Raw genomic sequence first — 13,558 nt, forward strand, 5'->3', positions numbered from 1 at the left:
TCTCCCCCTCTGGGTCTTTCTTGCTCCACTCTCACTCTCTCTGGGGCTGCTCTGCTCCTCTTCCTCTGACTTCTCACAGACTGACTGACTGTGGCTGACTGACTGACCCTGATCTTAGATGGTGCCCACCTTAAATACTCCCTCTATGTGTGAGCTCAGGTGACCAGCACCCAATGAGCTCCTATCTTTACCCAGGCTGCTCCCCCTATCTGCCCCTACACTACTGGGATGTACCACCCCCCTCCCACTCCAGCCAGGAACAGACTCGGTCGTACCTGCACATTTCTAAGTGGGAGTACCGTTGGTCTGTTCCTCGGAAATGGGATGTGTGTAGTGCATGCAGCTTTCTGAGCTCAGATCCACACTCCATCCTTACCCGGGAGTGGAATACCACACCTCTGGGTTGAGGTGCAATACCCCTGTAGCAGCCGAATCCTCAGGGTGCTACAATAACATATAGAAACTAGAATGCAAAAGTATACAGGCATGTAATAAACAATGGATTCAAAGAAAATAATATGAAACATTATATAGTTTTAATTAGTACAAAAATATACAGATGACACATTCCCTTTAAAACATATGGATATTTTTCAGTGAGTCTGGTGAGATTCTTCGCCATCAGTCAGGACTTTCCTAATTGCTGGATTACTGAAATACTTCATTAAAAAAAAAATTTCTACCTGCAAAAGTCCTAACGCCCTGAACGGACATAGAAATATACAGGGTGGGCCATTTATATGGATACGCCTAAATTAAATGGGAATGGTTGGTGATATCAACTTCCTGTTTGTGGAACATTAGTATATGGGAGGGGGAAAACTTTTCCAGATGGGTGGTGACCATGGCAGCCATTTTGGAGTCAGCCATTTTGGATCCAACTTTATTTTTTTCAAAGGGAAGAGGGTCATGTGACACATCAAACTTATTGAGAATTTCATAAGAAAAACAATGGTGTCCTTGGTTTTAATGTAACTTTAATCTTTCATGTGTTTTTTACAAGTTTATGACAACTTATAAAATGTGTTCAAAGTGCTGCCCATTGTGTTGGATTGTCAATGCCGCCCTCTTCTCCCGCTCTTGACACACTGATAGCAACACCGCAGAAGAAATGCCAGCACAGGCTCCCAGTATCCGTTGTTTCAGATGGTGCACATCTCGTATCTTGATGGTATGGTGTGGTATATGGGGTACAAAGATAGTGGGGCCATTCTTCATCAATGGAAACCTCAATGCCACTGGATATCTGAAATTGCTCCATGATGATGTGTTGCCCTCTTTATGCACTGAAGATGGCACGTTCCCTGAAGATGGTCACCACCACATTATGGGTGTCAGGTCCGAGCATTCCTACATGAACAGTTTCCTGGAAAGTGGATTGGTCGTCGTGGGCCAGTTGAATGGCCACCAAGGTCTCCCGATCTGACCCCCTTAGACTTTTATCTTTGGGGTCATCTGAAGGCAATTGTCTATGCTGTGAAGATACGAGATGTGCAGCAAACGGATACTGGGAGCCTGTGCTAGCATTTCTTCTGCGGTGTTGCTATCAGTGTGTCAAGAGTGGGAGAAGAGGGCGGCATTGACAATCCAACACAATGGGCAGCACTTTGAACACATTTTATAAGTGGTCATAAACTTGTAAAAAACTCATGAAAGAATAAAGTTACGTTAAAACCAAGCACACCATTGTTTTTCTTATGAAATTCTCAATAAGTTTGATGTGTCACATGACCCTCTTCCCATTGAAAAAAATAAAGTTGGATCCAAAATGGCCAACTTTAAAATGGCCGCCATGGTCACCACCCATCTGGAAAAGTTTTCCCCTTCCCATATACTAATGTGCCACAAACAGGAAGTTGATATCACCAACCATTCCCATTTAATTTAGGCGTATCCATATAAATGGCCCACCCTGTATATATAAGGGCCTAATTATCAAGCTGAATTTTGGCGTAAATTGCTCAAGGAAACTGTCTTTTGGAACTTAGAACGTATTTATGTGTTTCCTTTTTCCACCTTGTTTCATCATTTTCATGCTACCACATGGACAATTGACATTGCTCTGCGGGGTATGGATTGTCATTGAGGAGACCCTGGTGGGTAGAGACTTACAGGCAATGCTCCATGGGAAAATGTATGTAAATTAGTGCTCGAACAAAAGAGTCTCTCTAGTGCCACCTATTGGAGGAAGATACTCTATAAATTAATAAGCTGATGCTGTTTTGGGGTTTGTTGTTCTCCTCATCAGTGCAGAGTGGGGTGCTGGTTGGCAGGACGGGTGCCTTGATAAGGGATGCCTATAGGTGATACTGGTGCTCATTTAGTAGACCCAGCTGGTGTATGGAGACAATGCCCGATGGAAAGGAATATGCAAATTAACTGTCCTCCAGAAGGAAGAACTCAGCCTCTTGTGCGCATGCTTTCATTACCATGACCCTTCCAGTTGAGCTGTAGATGCGACTTTTCCTTTATTCTCTTTTTGGATATATTATTGGCCTCTACCAATTAATCTCACCGTATCTCCATTTTTGCCCAACCAGAAAAAAGGTAAGACACTTACTCCAATATGTCCAACAGCATTGAATGTATAGAGTGAATCCCAACTTATAGGATCATAAAAAGTAATTTGTCGGGGCCCCGAGAGATTTAGGTAGACCCCAATGCGCTCAATCTGTCCCCTCACTGGCAAAGTAGCTTCTGGAGTGTCTAGGGCTTTAAAGTCTTCTATGAAACGGGAAATACACCAAATATGTTCCTCGGGACGAAACATGTATGCATGACCTCTTCTCTTGACCTCATTGGAGGCCACTCCAACAGCCCACTCCAGACAATTCCCTAACTCAACCTCCCAGTAATGGCAGCCAGTGGAAAAGACAGGAAGACCAAGGCAACAACGTTCAGTTTCAAAACGAGCATTGCTTGGAGAAGGTGGGTCTACTGGTGGCTTGTTCATCAGCGTTACAAGATTGGGGGCAACAGATAGTTGAGGGTGAGCCGTCTCTGGACGTAATGTGATTAATTCTGCAAGAAAGAGGCACGGTTCAGCTGGAGTAAAAGAAAAGTAATGGTGATAGAAGATGAACAGAATACAGGAGGTCAATATGGCCACTTACCTGGAGTCATCACAGCTTTCCTCCAAGCTAAAGTAAAATAAAAAAATATGCAAAAACTTCATAGGTCATAAACAGTTCTCATTGAATATTTATAACAGAGCAGAATTTTTGGGATAGAGGTGGGAGGTGTTAGACAATCAACAGGAAAGTTTTTTAGCTAGCACTAGAGATGAGCAAAAAGATTTACACTACCCGACGTCATGATGTCACATCAAGTTTGGTTCTTCGTGGCAACCTGACCAAGGTAGTGTTCACTTCTGAGGCAGCAATTCTGAGTCCAGAGTCTGGGGAACCTCTGCTAGGCTCTCGCAACATCATGGTGTCACGGAATAATGCACGTCATGGCATCGTGACACAAAGCACATCACGACATTGTAGGGGCCTTGTAAGCAACAGAGGCACCCAGAATTGCTGGCCCAGAAGTGAACTCTACCCTGGTTCGGCTGCCACTAGAGGACCAAACTGAATGTAGGACCAGTGAAGTTACATTTTCTTTCTCGTTTCTAGGTGGCACTTTTATTTCAGAACTTCATCACATTTAAAAACAGTGATAATTGGGTAGAATTTCAAAGTTTTGATGCCCAACTTTTGGAAAATGTTTAAACTAACATCATCTAATGTGAGACTTACCTACTTCAGAAGAGAGGGCATCTGTGAAAACAGAAAAAAAAACTATTAGACCGAATATACTAGACTGGTTTGTATGGTATGATCACATATTGGGTCAAACTCACCTTTAGTCCTATTGAGGTCCACTAAAACCAAGAAAAAAAAAAACAAGATTCAATTCCATCACCGAAAAGGAAACATTTCCATGTGGCTAAGTAAAAAATAATCCAACATTAATGGCTAATATTCCTATGGATATTGTAAATTCCTCCTTACACGAAGCTGTTGTCTTCTTCAGACAATTCCTTTTTGGGGAAAGGTCCATCTAGAATATTGCCGTGACTATTAGTGATCATCAGCTATAATCCACAGAGGAACCTGCAATCAAGTGTAGCGTTTCCCTACAATGACACCACAGGGCAAAAGAGGAATTACATGCTGCCCATTAAAATAAGTGAGCTATCCATGTGATGTATGGACGTATTGGGTCCTCCAGAGAGGATGACACTCTTGGTACCTTCTGTCCACTCTGTTTAATCGAGGAAGATCCTGACCAGACGACCTCCCCTTCAATTAATTTATAATGAGCTACTAGGGCACTTAAAAATGAGTTTTTACATTACAGAGCTTCTCTAATTCCCACCTTTCTGTCTGTGCTGTTTCCGAATGTAAATAATTCCAAGTATAGCTCCAGCCACCAATATCACAAAGATGAAGATGAAGGCGTACGCCCATGACGAGAGACGTGGAAACATGTCCTCTAGGGAGACAAAGAAAAAGGTACTGATGTACAAGTATAAACAATGGGTACAAGACAAATAACAGGCACAAGGGTAACAAAGACCACCATTTTGGATGTGGTAGACAACTGCCATGGCGAGGAAGTGACCAAGTAACATGGGCCATACCTGCAACCTCCATATAAAGTCCAACTTCCTTGCCGGTCACCGGATGCCGCACTGCGCCGTACACATGTCCATCACTGGGGCTTTTGAGCAGAATTCTGCTCTCTAGTTGGAACAGACCATTGCTCTGGTTGCGAATGTGATCTTGATCTGTGGCTACTGGGCCACCATCCACCTCCCAGTGCATTTCTGGACTTGGGAACCAGTCTGACGTAACGAAAGAGATAGCAATGGCATTATCTTGAAGAAAAATGCCCAAGACGGGGATGGAGCCTATACCTGCAAAACATGCAACAACAAAAACGTAAGAAGTGTAAGATAACAGAGTTCAGGAATAAAAAGTGTCGTTACTGGACATGATCACACATGTATTACAAAGCTGGGCCCCTCGCCATGAGCCACGGTCACAACGTTCACATGTATTACAAAGCTGGACTCCTCGCCATGAGCCACGGTCACAACGTTCACATGTATTACAAAGCTGGACTCCTCGCCATGAGCCACGGTCACAACGTTCACATGTATTACAAAGCTGGACTCCTCGCCATGAGCCACGGGCACAACGTTCACATGTATTACAAAGCTGGACTCCTCGCCATGAGCCACGGGCACAACGTTCACATGTATTACAAAGCTGGACTCCTCGCCATGAGCCACGGGCACAACGTTCACATGTCAGAGCTCACTTTTTGATGCATATTTTGAAGTGTTATCACTTTTTATATGTGGTCTATGATGAGGTCGTCTATGGACATTACAGCAGAGAGTTCACCAGGGCAGAGGAATAGCTGCCATCAAGGCTGGATCAAGGCCTGCTGAGACCCCCGAGGACAATGATTGCGTCCCTCTTTTCATTTCTGATAAAAGGGAAAGGGAGAATAGTTCATGAAAAGCAAATTATCAGTGTCCAAAAAACTGTTATATACAACAGTGCCAAAGTAACAGTAACATATTCTCCCTACATAATGCCACATAATGAATGCATAACAGTGTCAAAATAACAGTGCCATACAGTGTCCAGATCACAGTAGTATACTGTACCCAAATAATAGTACCATCTAGCATCCAAGTCACAGTAGTATATAGTGTACAAATTACAGTGCTACACAGTGTCCAAGTAACTACTATAAAATGCTCAATAACAGTGCCATACAGTATTACTGCATACAGTGCTATACATCATCCAAATAACAGTGCCATACAGTATTACTGGATACAGTGCAATACACCGTCCAAATAACAGTGCCATACAGTATTACTGCATACAGTGCTATACATCGTCCAAATAACAGTGCCATACAGTATTACTGGATACAGTGCAATACACCGTCCAAATAACAGTGCCATACAGTATTACTGCATAAAGTGCTATACACCGTCCAAATAACAGTGCCATACAGTATTACTGCATACAGTGCTATACACCGTCCAAATAACAGTGCCACACAGTATTACTGGATACAGTGCTATACACCGTCCAAATAACAGTGCCATACAGTATTACTGCATACAGTGCTATACACCGTCCAAATAACAGTGCCATACAGTATTACTGCATACAGTGCTATAAACCGTCCAAATAACAGTGCCATACAGTATTACTGCATACAGTGCTATAAACCGTCCAAATAACAGTGCCATACAGTATTACTGCATACAGTGCTACACACCGTCCAAATAACAGTGCCATACAGTATTACTGAATACAGTGCTATACACCGTCCAAATAACAGTGCCATACAGAATTACTGCATACAGTGCTACACACCGTCCAAATAACAGTGCCATACAGTATTACTGCATACAGTGCTACACACCGTCCAAATAACAGTGCCATACAGTATTACTGAATACAGTGCTACACACCGTCCAAATAACAGTGCCATACAGTATTACTGCATACAGTGCCATACACCGTCCAAATAACAGTGCCATACAGTATTACTGCATAAAGTGCTATACACCGTCCAAATAACAGTGCCATACTGTATTACTGTATACAGTGCTATACACCGTCCAAATAACAGTGCCATACAGTATTACTGCATACAGTGCCATACACCGTCCAAATAACAGTGCAATACAGTATTACTGCATACAGTGCTATACACCGTCCAAATAACAGTGCCATACAGTATTACTGCATACAGTGCTATACACCGTCCAAATAACAGTGCCATACAGTATTACTGCATACAGTGCTATACACCGTCCAAATAACAGTGCCATACAGTATTACTGCATACAGTGCTATACACCGTCCATATAACAGTGCCATACAGTATTACTGCATACAGTGCTATACACCGTCCAAATAACAGTGCCATACAGTATTACTGCATACAGTGCTATACACCGTCCAAATAACAGTGCCATACAGTATTACTGCATACAGTGCTACACACCGTCCAAATAACAGTGCCATACAGTATTACTGCATACAGTGCTATACACCGTCCAAATAACAGTGCCATACAGTATTACTGCATACAGTGCTATACACCGTCCAAATAACAGTGCCATACAGTATTACTGCATACAGTGCTATACACCGTCCAAATAACAGTGCCATACAGTATTACTGCATACAGTGCCATACACCGTCCAAATAACAGTGCCATACAGTATTACTGCATAAAGTGCCATACACCGTCCAAATAACAGTGCCATACAGTATTACTGCATACAGTGCTATACACCGTCCAAATAACAGTGCCATACTGTATTACTGTATACAGTGCTATACACCGTCCAAATAACAGTGCCATACAGTATTACTGCATACAGTGCCATACACCGTCCAAACAGTGCCATACTGTATTACTGTATACAGTGCTATACACCGTCCAAATAACAGTGCCATACAGTATTACTGCATACAGTGCTATACACCGTCCAAATAACAGTGCCATACAGTATTACTGCATACAGTGCTATACACCGTCCAAATAACAGTGCCATACAGTATTACTGCATACAGTGCTATACACCGTCCAAATAACAGTGCCATACAGTATTACTGCATACAGTGCTACACACCGTCCAAATAACAGTGCCATACTGTATTACTGTATACAGTGCTATACACCGTCCAAATAACAGTGCCATACAGTATTACTGCATACAGTGCCATACACCGTCCAAATAACAGTGCCATACAGTATTACTGCATACAGTGCTATACACCGTCCAAATAACAGTGCCATACAGTATTACTGCATACAGTGCTATACACCGTCCAAATAACAGTGCCATACAGTATTACTGCATACAGTGCTATACACCGTCCAAATAACAGTGCCATACTGTATTACTGCATACAGTGCTATACACCGTCCAAATAACAGTGCCATACAGTATTACTGCATACAGTGCTATACACCGTCCAAATAACAGTGCCATACAGTATTACTGCATACAGTGCTATACACCGTCCAAATAACAGTGCCATACAGTATTACTGCATACAGTGCTACACACCGTCCAAATAACAGTGCCATACAGTATTACTGCATACAGTGCTACACACCGTCCAAATAACAGTGCCATACAGTATTACTGCATACAGTGCTATACACCGTCCAAATAACAGTGCCATACAGTATTACTGCATACAGTGCTATACACCGTCCAAATAACAGTGCCATACAGTATTACTGCATACAGTGCTATACACCGTCCAAATAACAGTGCCATACAGTATTACTGCATACAGTGCCATACACCATCCAAATAACAGTGCCATACAGTATTAATGCATAAAGTGCCATACACCGTCCAAATAACAGTGCCATACAGTATTACTGCATACAGTGCTATACACCGTCCAAATAACAGTGCCATACTGTATTACTGTATACAGTGCTATACACCGTCCAAATAACAGTGCCATACAGTATTACTGCATACAGTGCCATACACCGTCCAAATAACAGTGCCATACAGTATTACTGCATACAGTGCTACACACCGTCCAAATAACAGTGCCATACAGTATTACTGCATACAGTGCTATACACCGTCAAAATAACAGTGCCATACAGTATTACTGCATACAGTGCTATACACCGTCCAAATAACAGTGCCATACAGTATTACTGCATACAGTGCCATACACCGTCCAAATAACAGTGCCATACAGTATTACTGCATACAGTGCTATACACCGTCCAAATAACAGTGCCATACAGTATTACTGCATACAGTGCTATACACCGTCCAAATAACAGTGCCATACAGTATTACTGCATAAAGTGCTACACACTGTCCAAATAACAGTGCCATACAGTATTACTGCATACAGTGCTACACACTGTCCAAATAACAGTGCCATACAGTATTACTGCATACAGTGCTACACACCGCCCAAATAACAGTGCCATACAGTATTTCTGCATACAGTGCTATACACCGTCCAAATAACAGTGCCATACAGTATTACTGCATACAGTCCTACACACCGTCCAAATAACAGTGCCATACAGTATTACTGCATACAGTGCTATACACCATCCAAATAACAGTGCCGTACATTGTCACAGCATAAGGCATGCAAATGAAATAATGTAACGTCCACATCATAGTAATATAGTGTGCCAAAATAGTAGTACCATTCAGTGTCCAAATCACAGTACAATAGAGTGGCCAAACTACAGTGCCTTATAGCACCAAACACACAAGAGTTAAGGGGGCCATTTATACCTCCAAAGGAGGTAGGTGCAATTTTGCATTTTTAGGAGCCGTTGGGTTGCAAAGGACCCATATATTGTTCTTGCACGGGGGCCTTTTCTGTCTGTGTCCGCCAGATAAACACACAGCAATATAAAATGCTTATGAACAGTGCCATACAGCATTACTGCAAACAGCATCCAAATTAGTCAACAAAGAGTGCAAAATAACAGTGCCATACAGTGTCCAAATCACAGTACTATGGGGTGTCCAAATCACAGTGCCACAGAGAGTCTACATTACAGTACTATGGGGTGTCCAATTCACAGTGCTATTATGTGTCCAAATCACAGTGCCACAGAGAGTCCACATCACAGTACTATGGGGTGTCCAATTCACAGTGCTATCGTGTGTCCAAATCACAGTGCCACAGAGAGTCCACATCACAGTACTATGCGGTGTCCAATTCACAGTGCTATTGTGTGTCCAAATCACAGTGCCACAGAGAGTCCACATCACAGTACTATGGGTGTCCAATTCACAGTGCTATCGTGTGTCCAAATCACAGTGCCAAAGAGAGTCCACATCACAGTACTATGGGTTGTCCAATTCACAGTGCTATCGTGTGTCCAAATCACAGTGCCACAGAGAGTCCACATCACAGTACTATGGGGTGTCCAATTCACAGTGCTATCGTGTGTCCAAATCACAGTGCCACAGAGAGTCCACATCACAGTACTATGCGGTGTCCAATTCACAGTGCTATTGTGTGTCCAAATCACAGTGCCACAGAGCGTCCACATCACAGTACTATGGGTTGTCCAATTCACAGTGCTATTGTGTGTCCAAATCACAGTGCCACAGAGAGTCCACATCACAGTACTATGGGGTGTCCAATTCACAGTGCTATCGTGTGTCCAAATCACAGTGCCACAGAGAGTCCACATCACAGTACTATGCGGTGTCCAATTCACAGTGCTATTGTGTGTCCAAATCACAGTGCCACAGAGCGTCCACATCACAGTACTATGGGTTGTCCAATTCACAGTGCTATTGTGTGTCCAAATCACAGTGCCACAGAGAGTCCACATCACAGTACTATGGGGTGTCCAATTCACAGTGCTATCGTGTGTCCAAATCACAGTGCCACAGAGCGTCCACATCACAGTACTATGGGTTGTCCAATTCACAGTGCTATTGTGTGTCCAAATCACAGTGCCACAGAGCGTCCACATCACAGTACTATGGGGTGTCCAATTCACAGTGCTATTGTGTGTCCAAATCACAGTGCCACAGAGAGTCCACATCACAGTACTATGCGGTGTCCAATTCACAGTGCTATTGTGTGTCCAAATCACAGTGCCACAGAGCGTCCACATCACAGTACTATGGGTTGTCCAATTCACAGTGCTATTGTGTGTCCAAATCACAGTGCCACAGAGAGTCCACATCACAGTACTATGGGGTGTCCAATTCACAGTGCTATCGTGTGTCCAAATCACAGTGCCACAGAGCGTCCACATCACAGTACTATGGGTTGTCCAATTCACAGTGCTATTGTGTGTCCAAATCACAGTGCCACAGAGAGTCCACATCACAGTACTGTACTATGAAGTACCAAATTCCAGTGACTGGCTGTCCTCAAATAATGACGATTTTGAGCACCCGGAGGCAGCACAGACTTGCAGTGGGGAACAAAGGATTCTCCAGAATGACTGCCATGTACGACCCCTGACGGCTGCACCTTGTCCTGACATAATCAGCTTTTTGTTGGGCTCATGTTTGACGGACCCAAAGGGTCTGTGGAGTTATCCTTAGTCCACAGTATTTCCTAGATCTGCGCTGCCCTCCAGCATCCAATTCAACATCCACTCCTATAAAATAAGACATATCCCAATACAGGAGAAACCCAAGACCTCCAAGATTCCCAAGAGGCTCGACAAGCCGTCTGGGGACCACTGAACTAGCAGTGACCTATCTGAGGAGCAAAGAGATAACTGAGCGTTTCGAGGCTGTCAATGGACCTATTTCTAGACAAAAGCTGAATTTTTTAGTTATTTTGCCTCAGAGTTGAACTTTACCGACCCCAGACGAGGAACCAAAGGAGTAGAAGAATAGGTAAACTCTGCATTATTCATCTACTCGACCAATGTCAGACATTATAAGGTCTTTTTGGAGGAGGTGACCTTTCCATGTCTGCATACTTCATTTTTATGAATGACGCATCTTGTGAGGAGGTGAAGGGTGACATGAAAGATTTATTGCTGATTTTCAGCTTGTGTCAGTGGCTTCGCTGGTCTATTATACCCAAATGTGAAATATATGAAATATTCAGAGTGAGGAGCCGTGTATGGATTTTCTAAGGTCATATAGATTTTGCTGCTCCAGAGATAAACATTGAAAATCCAAGACCCCGATGCAAAATCTGGTTTCTTCCTATGTGATGGAGGACCCTCGTGGCCCCGCCGCAGACCATCTCCCACCTCAGCACTTATAGCTTTACCCTGACCAGGGTTATTATCATCATGGTTATTTCCAAAGTCCAGTGTCCGGGGTCATTAGATCTCTTTTCCGGCTCACGTGAAGCCAATTATCCCCAGATATCAGACAGAACTGACCCAAGGAACTAATAAAATCAAAAGTCGAAAATAAGCGATTAGCGTCAAGTGTAATTATTCTTCCTTATGTCAGTAAATGATCAGTTACCACGTACAGGGATGTCCCACCAAGGATGACCTGAAACACACCTCAAGATCTAGGACCCAGAATTTGATATTATAAGGACGAGTTTTCCAGAACGGATCTTTCCCTGATCATTTTAATCCTGTTGAGCCACTGTGCTACGATGTGGGGACCCATCACTCATTGTACCTATGGTGATCCCTAGAAATAGCACCAGGTTTGACAAACAAGGAGGTTCACAGGGGGTAAAAGCCTGTCTGGGGGTCCATAGAGTCAAAGAAGAAGGATAGCGCTGGAGCCTGGAGTACAGAAGAACCCACTAGATGCCAACTATACATGACTATCCTCTTTCCTAGACCACTATTAACCTCTCACCACCAGGGATATAATGTATGAACCTCAAAACCATCCTAAATGCTCAAACTACTGGAGGCCGTTATGAGAATAAGCAAAATAATCTTCAAGACGGCCTGTCATTCGCCATAAATTTGTATTTTTTTTAGCCTGGTGTAAATGCCGCTGTTCTCCTGAATCCGGCGTAGTTTTTCTTTTCTTCCTGCTACTCTCTGTTCCTGAGATATGGCCTCTCAATGTATTTCCAAAAGAAGATGAAACTAAAACAATGTCCTCGGGCATTGCTCGTCATCTCTCTCCAGTATGGTCACTCAGCCCTGACAGTCTAGACTGATACTCCAAAAATGTGTCTTGTTAGTCGGCCTAGACTTGTGCGGTCCTAGTGAAAATTGTCATTTTAGGTCCATACAAGAGACTGGTCGGTAAGTCTTTGCACACAGAGACAAATGTTTTTTTTTTGGAAGTGAGTCATTCCACTAAAAGCTTTAAACAAGGGTCAGATGAATCTTATGAGACCCCAGGGTCCATTCTCCTATTCTGGCAAGACGTATGTTCTACGGTAACCCTACAATTTTACGACCTAGCAATGACACCCTCCAGGTGGATTCTACAGAAGGATGTTTACAACTTAAAACCTTCTTGTAAATTCATGTAATTACATTTCATGCTTATTCGGATTTGATGGGATCTTGAAGATTTGCTCATAAAGAATAATTGTTTTGGGATAATCTGTTGTTCTTTCGAGTGACTTTGTTGTGACTTGTAGAGGTGAGTCCAGGAACAAGCAACTTAAAACATTCAAGAAGAGTATGCTGCCAAGAGTATTGGCTGCCAGACCGGAGCTGTGCCGTCAACTTACACAGTGTGACATGCCAGGGCCTGAACGCCCAACGTATGATGATGCATGTCAACACATATGACGACTATATTCCCTGTCTCACAGCAGCTCCTTCACGTTCGGCCTCATGTATGGAGTCGTGCACCAGTTGGACAGGTGCATTCCAGCTGAAAAATTTTATCTGCAAATGTGGCACCCCAGGGGTCTGGTTTCCACAGTAACAGCAATGTTATGTCTGAGAGCAGGTGGGAGGTCTCTTGGTCAGGGATCCTGTGCATGCCACACCTCCTGCCCAGTCCTGGGAGGGGAAGAACTTCCCCTATATAAACCTAGGGCTGAGGCAGGGTTAGTGAGTAGAGAAGAAGTAGAGACAGAGAAGAGAAGCAGAT

The 13,558-nt window shown here is 43.3% G+C and overlaps 1 protein-coding gene across 2 annotated transcripts in view; it reads right to left on the reverse strand.

Annotated features, from left to right (window-relative positions):
• Positions 1 to 1,833: 1,833 nt before the first annotated feature.
• LOC141155233 (butyrophilin subfamily 1 member A1-like) overlaps positions 1,834 to 13,558 on the reverse strand; it is a 59,996-nt gene continuing 48,271 nt past the window's right edge. Inside the window, exons 4-9 of one of the 2 annotated variants that reach the window (XM_073642028.1) lie at positions 4,631 to 4,906; positions 4,366 to 4,482; positions 3,848 to 3,868; positions 3,744 to 3,764; positions 3,114 to 3,140; positions 1,835 to 3,021 (exon numbers count right to left, since the gene is read on the reverse strand). In XM_073642028.1, coding sequence (XP_073498129.1) covers positions 2,489 to 3,021; positions 3,114 to 3,140; positions 3,744 to 3,764; positions 3,848 to 3,868; positions 4,366 to 4,482; positions 4,631 to 4,906 — 995 coding nt within the window. In that variant the 3' untranslated portion in view covers positions 1,835 to 2,488. Of the gene's footprint in view, positions 3,022 to 3,113; positions 3,141 to 3,743; positions 3,765 to 3,847; positions 3,869 to 4,365; positions 4,483 to 4,630; positions 4,907 to 13,558 lie in introns of both variants that reach the window. The other variant, XM_073642029.1, reaches the window with a different exon arrangement.

This window comes from Phyllobates terribilis, unplaced genomic scaffold (assembly GCF_046119375.1).
Source record: "Phyllobates terribilis strain yellow unplaced genomic scaffold, ASM4611937v1 Scaffold_7__3_contigs__length_470593459, whole genome shotgun sequence".
Lineage (NCBI taxonomy): Eukaryota > Metazoa > Chordata > Amphibia > Anura > Dendrobatidae > Phyllobates > Phyllobates terribilis.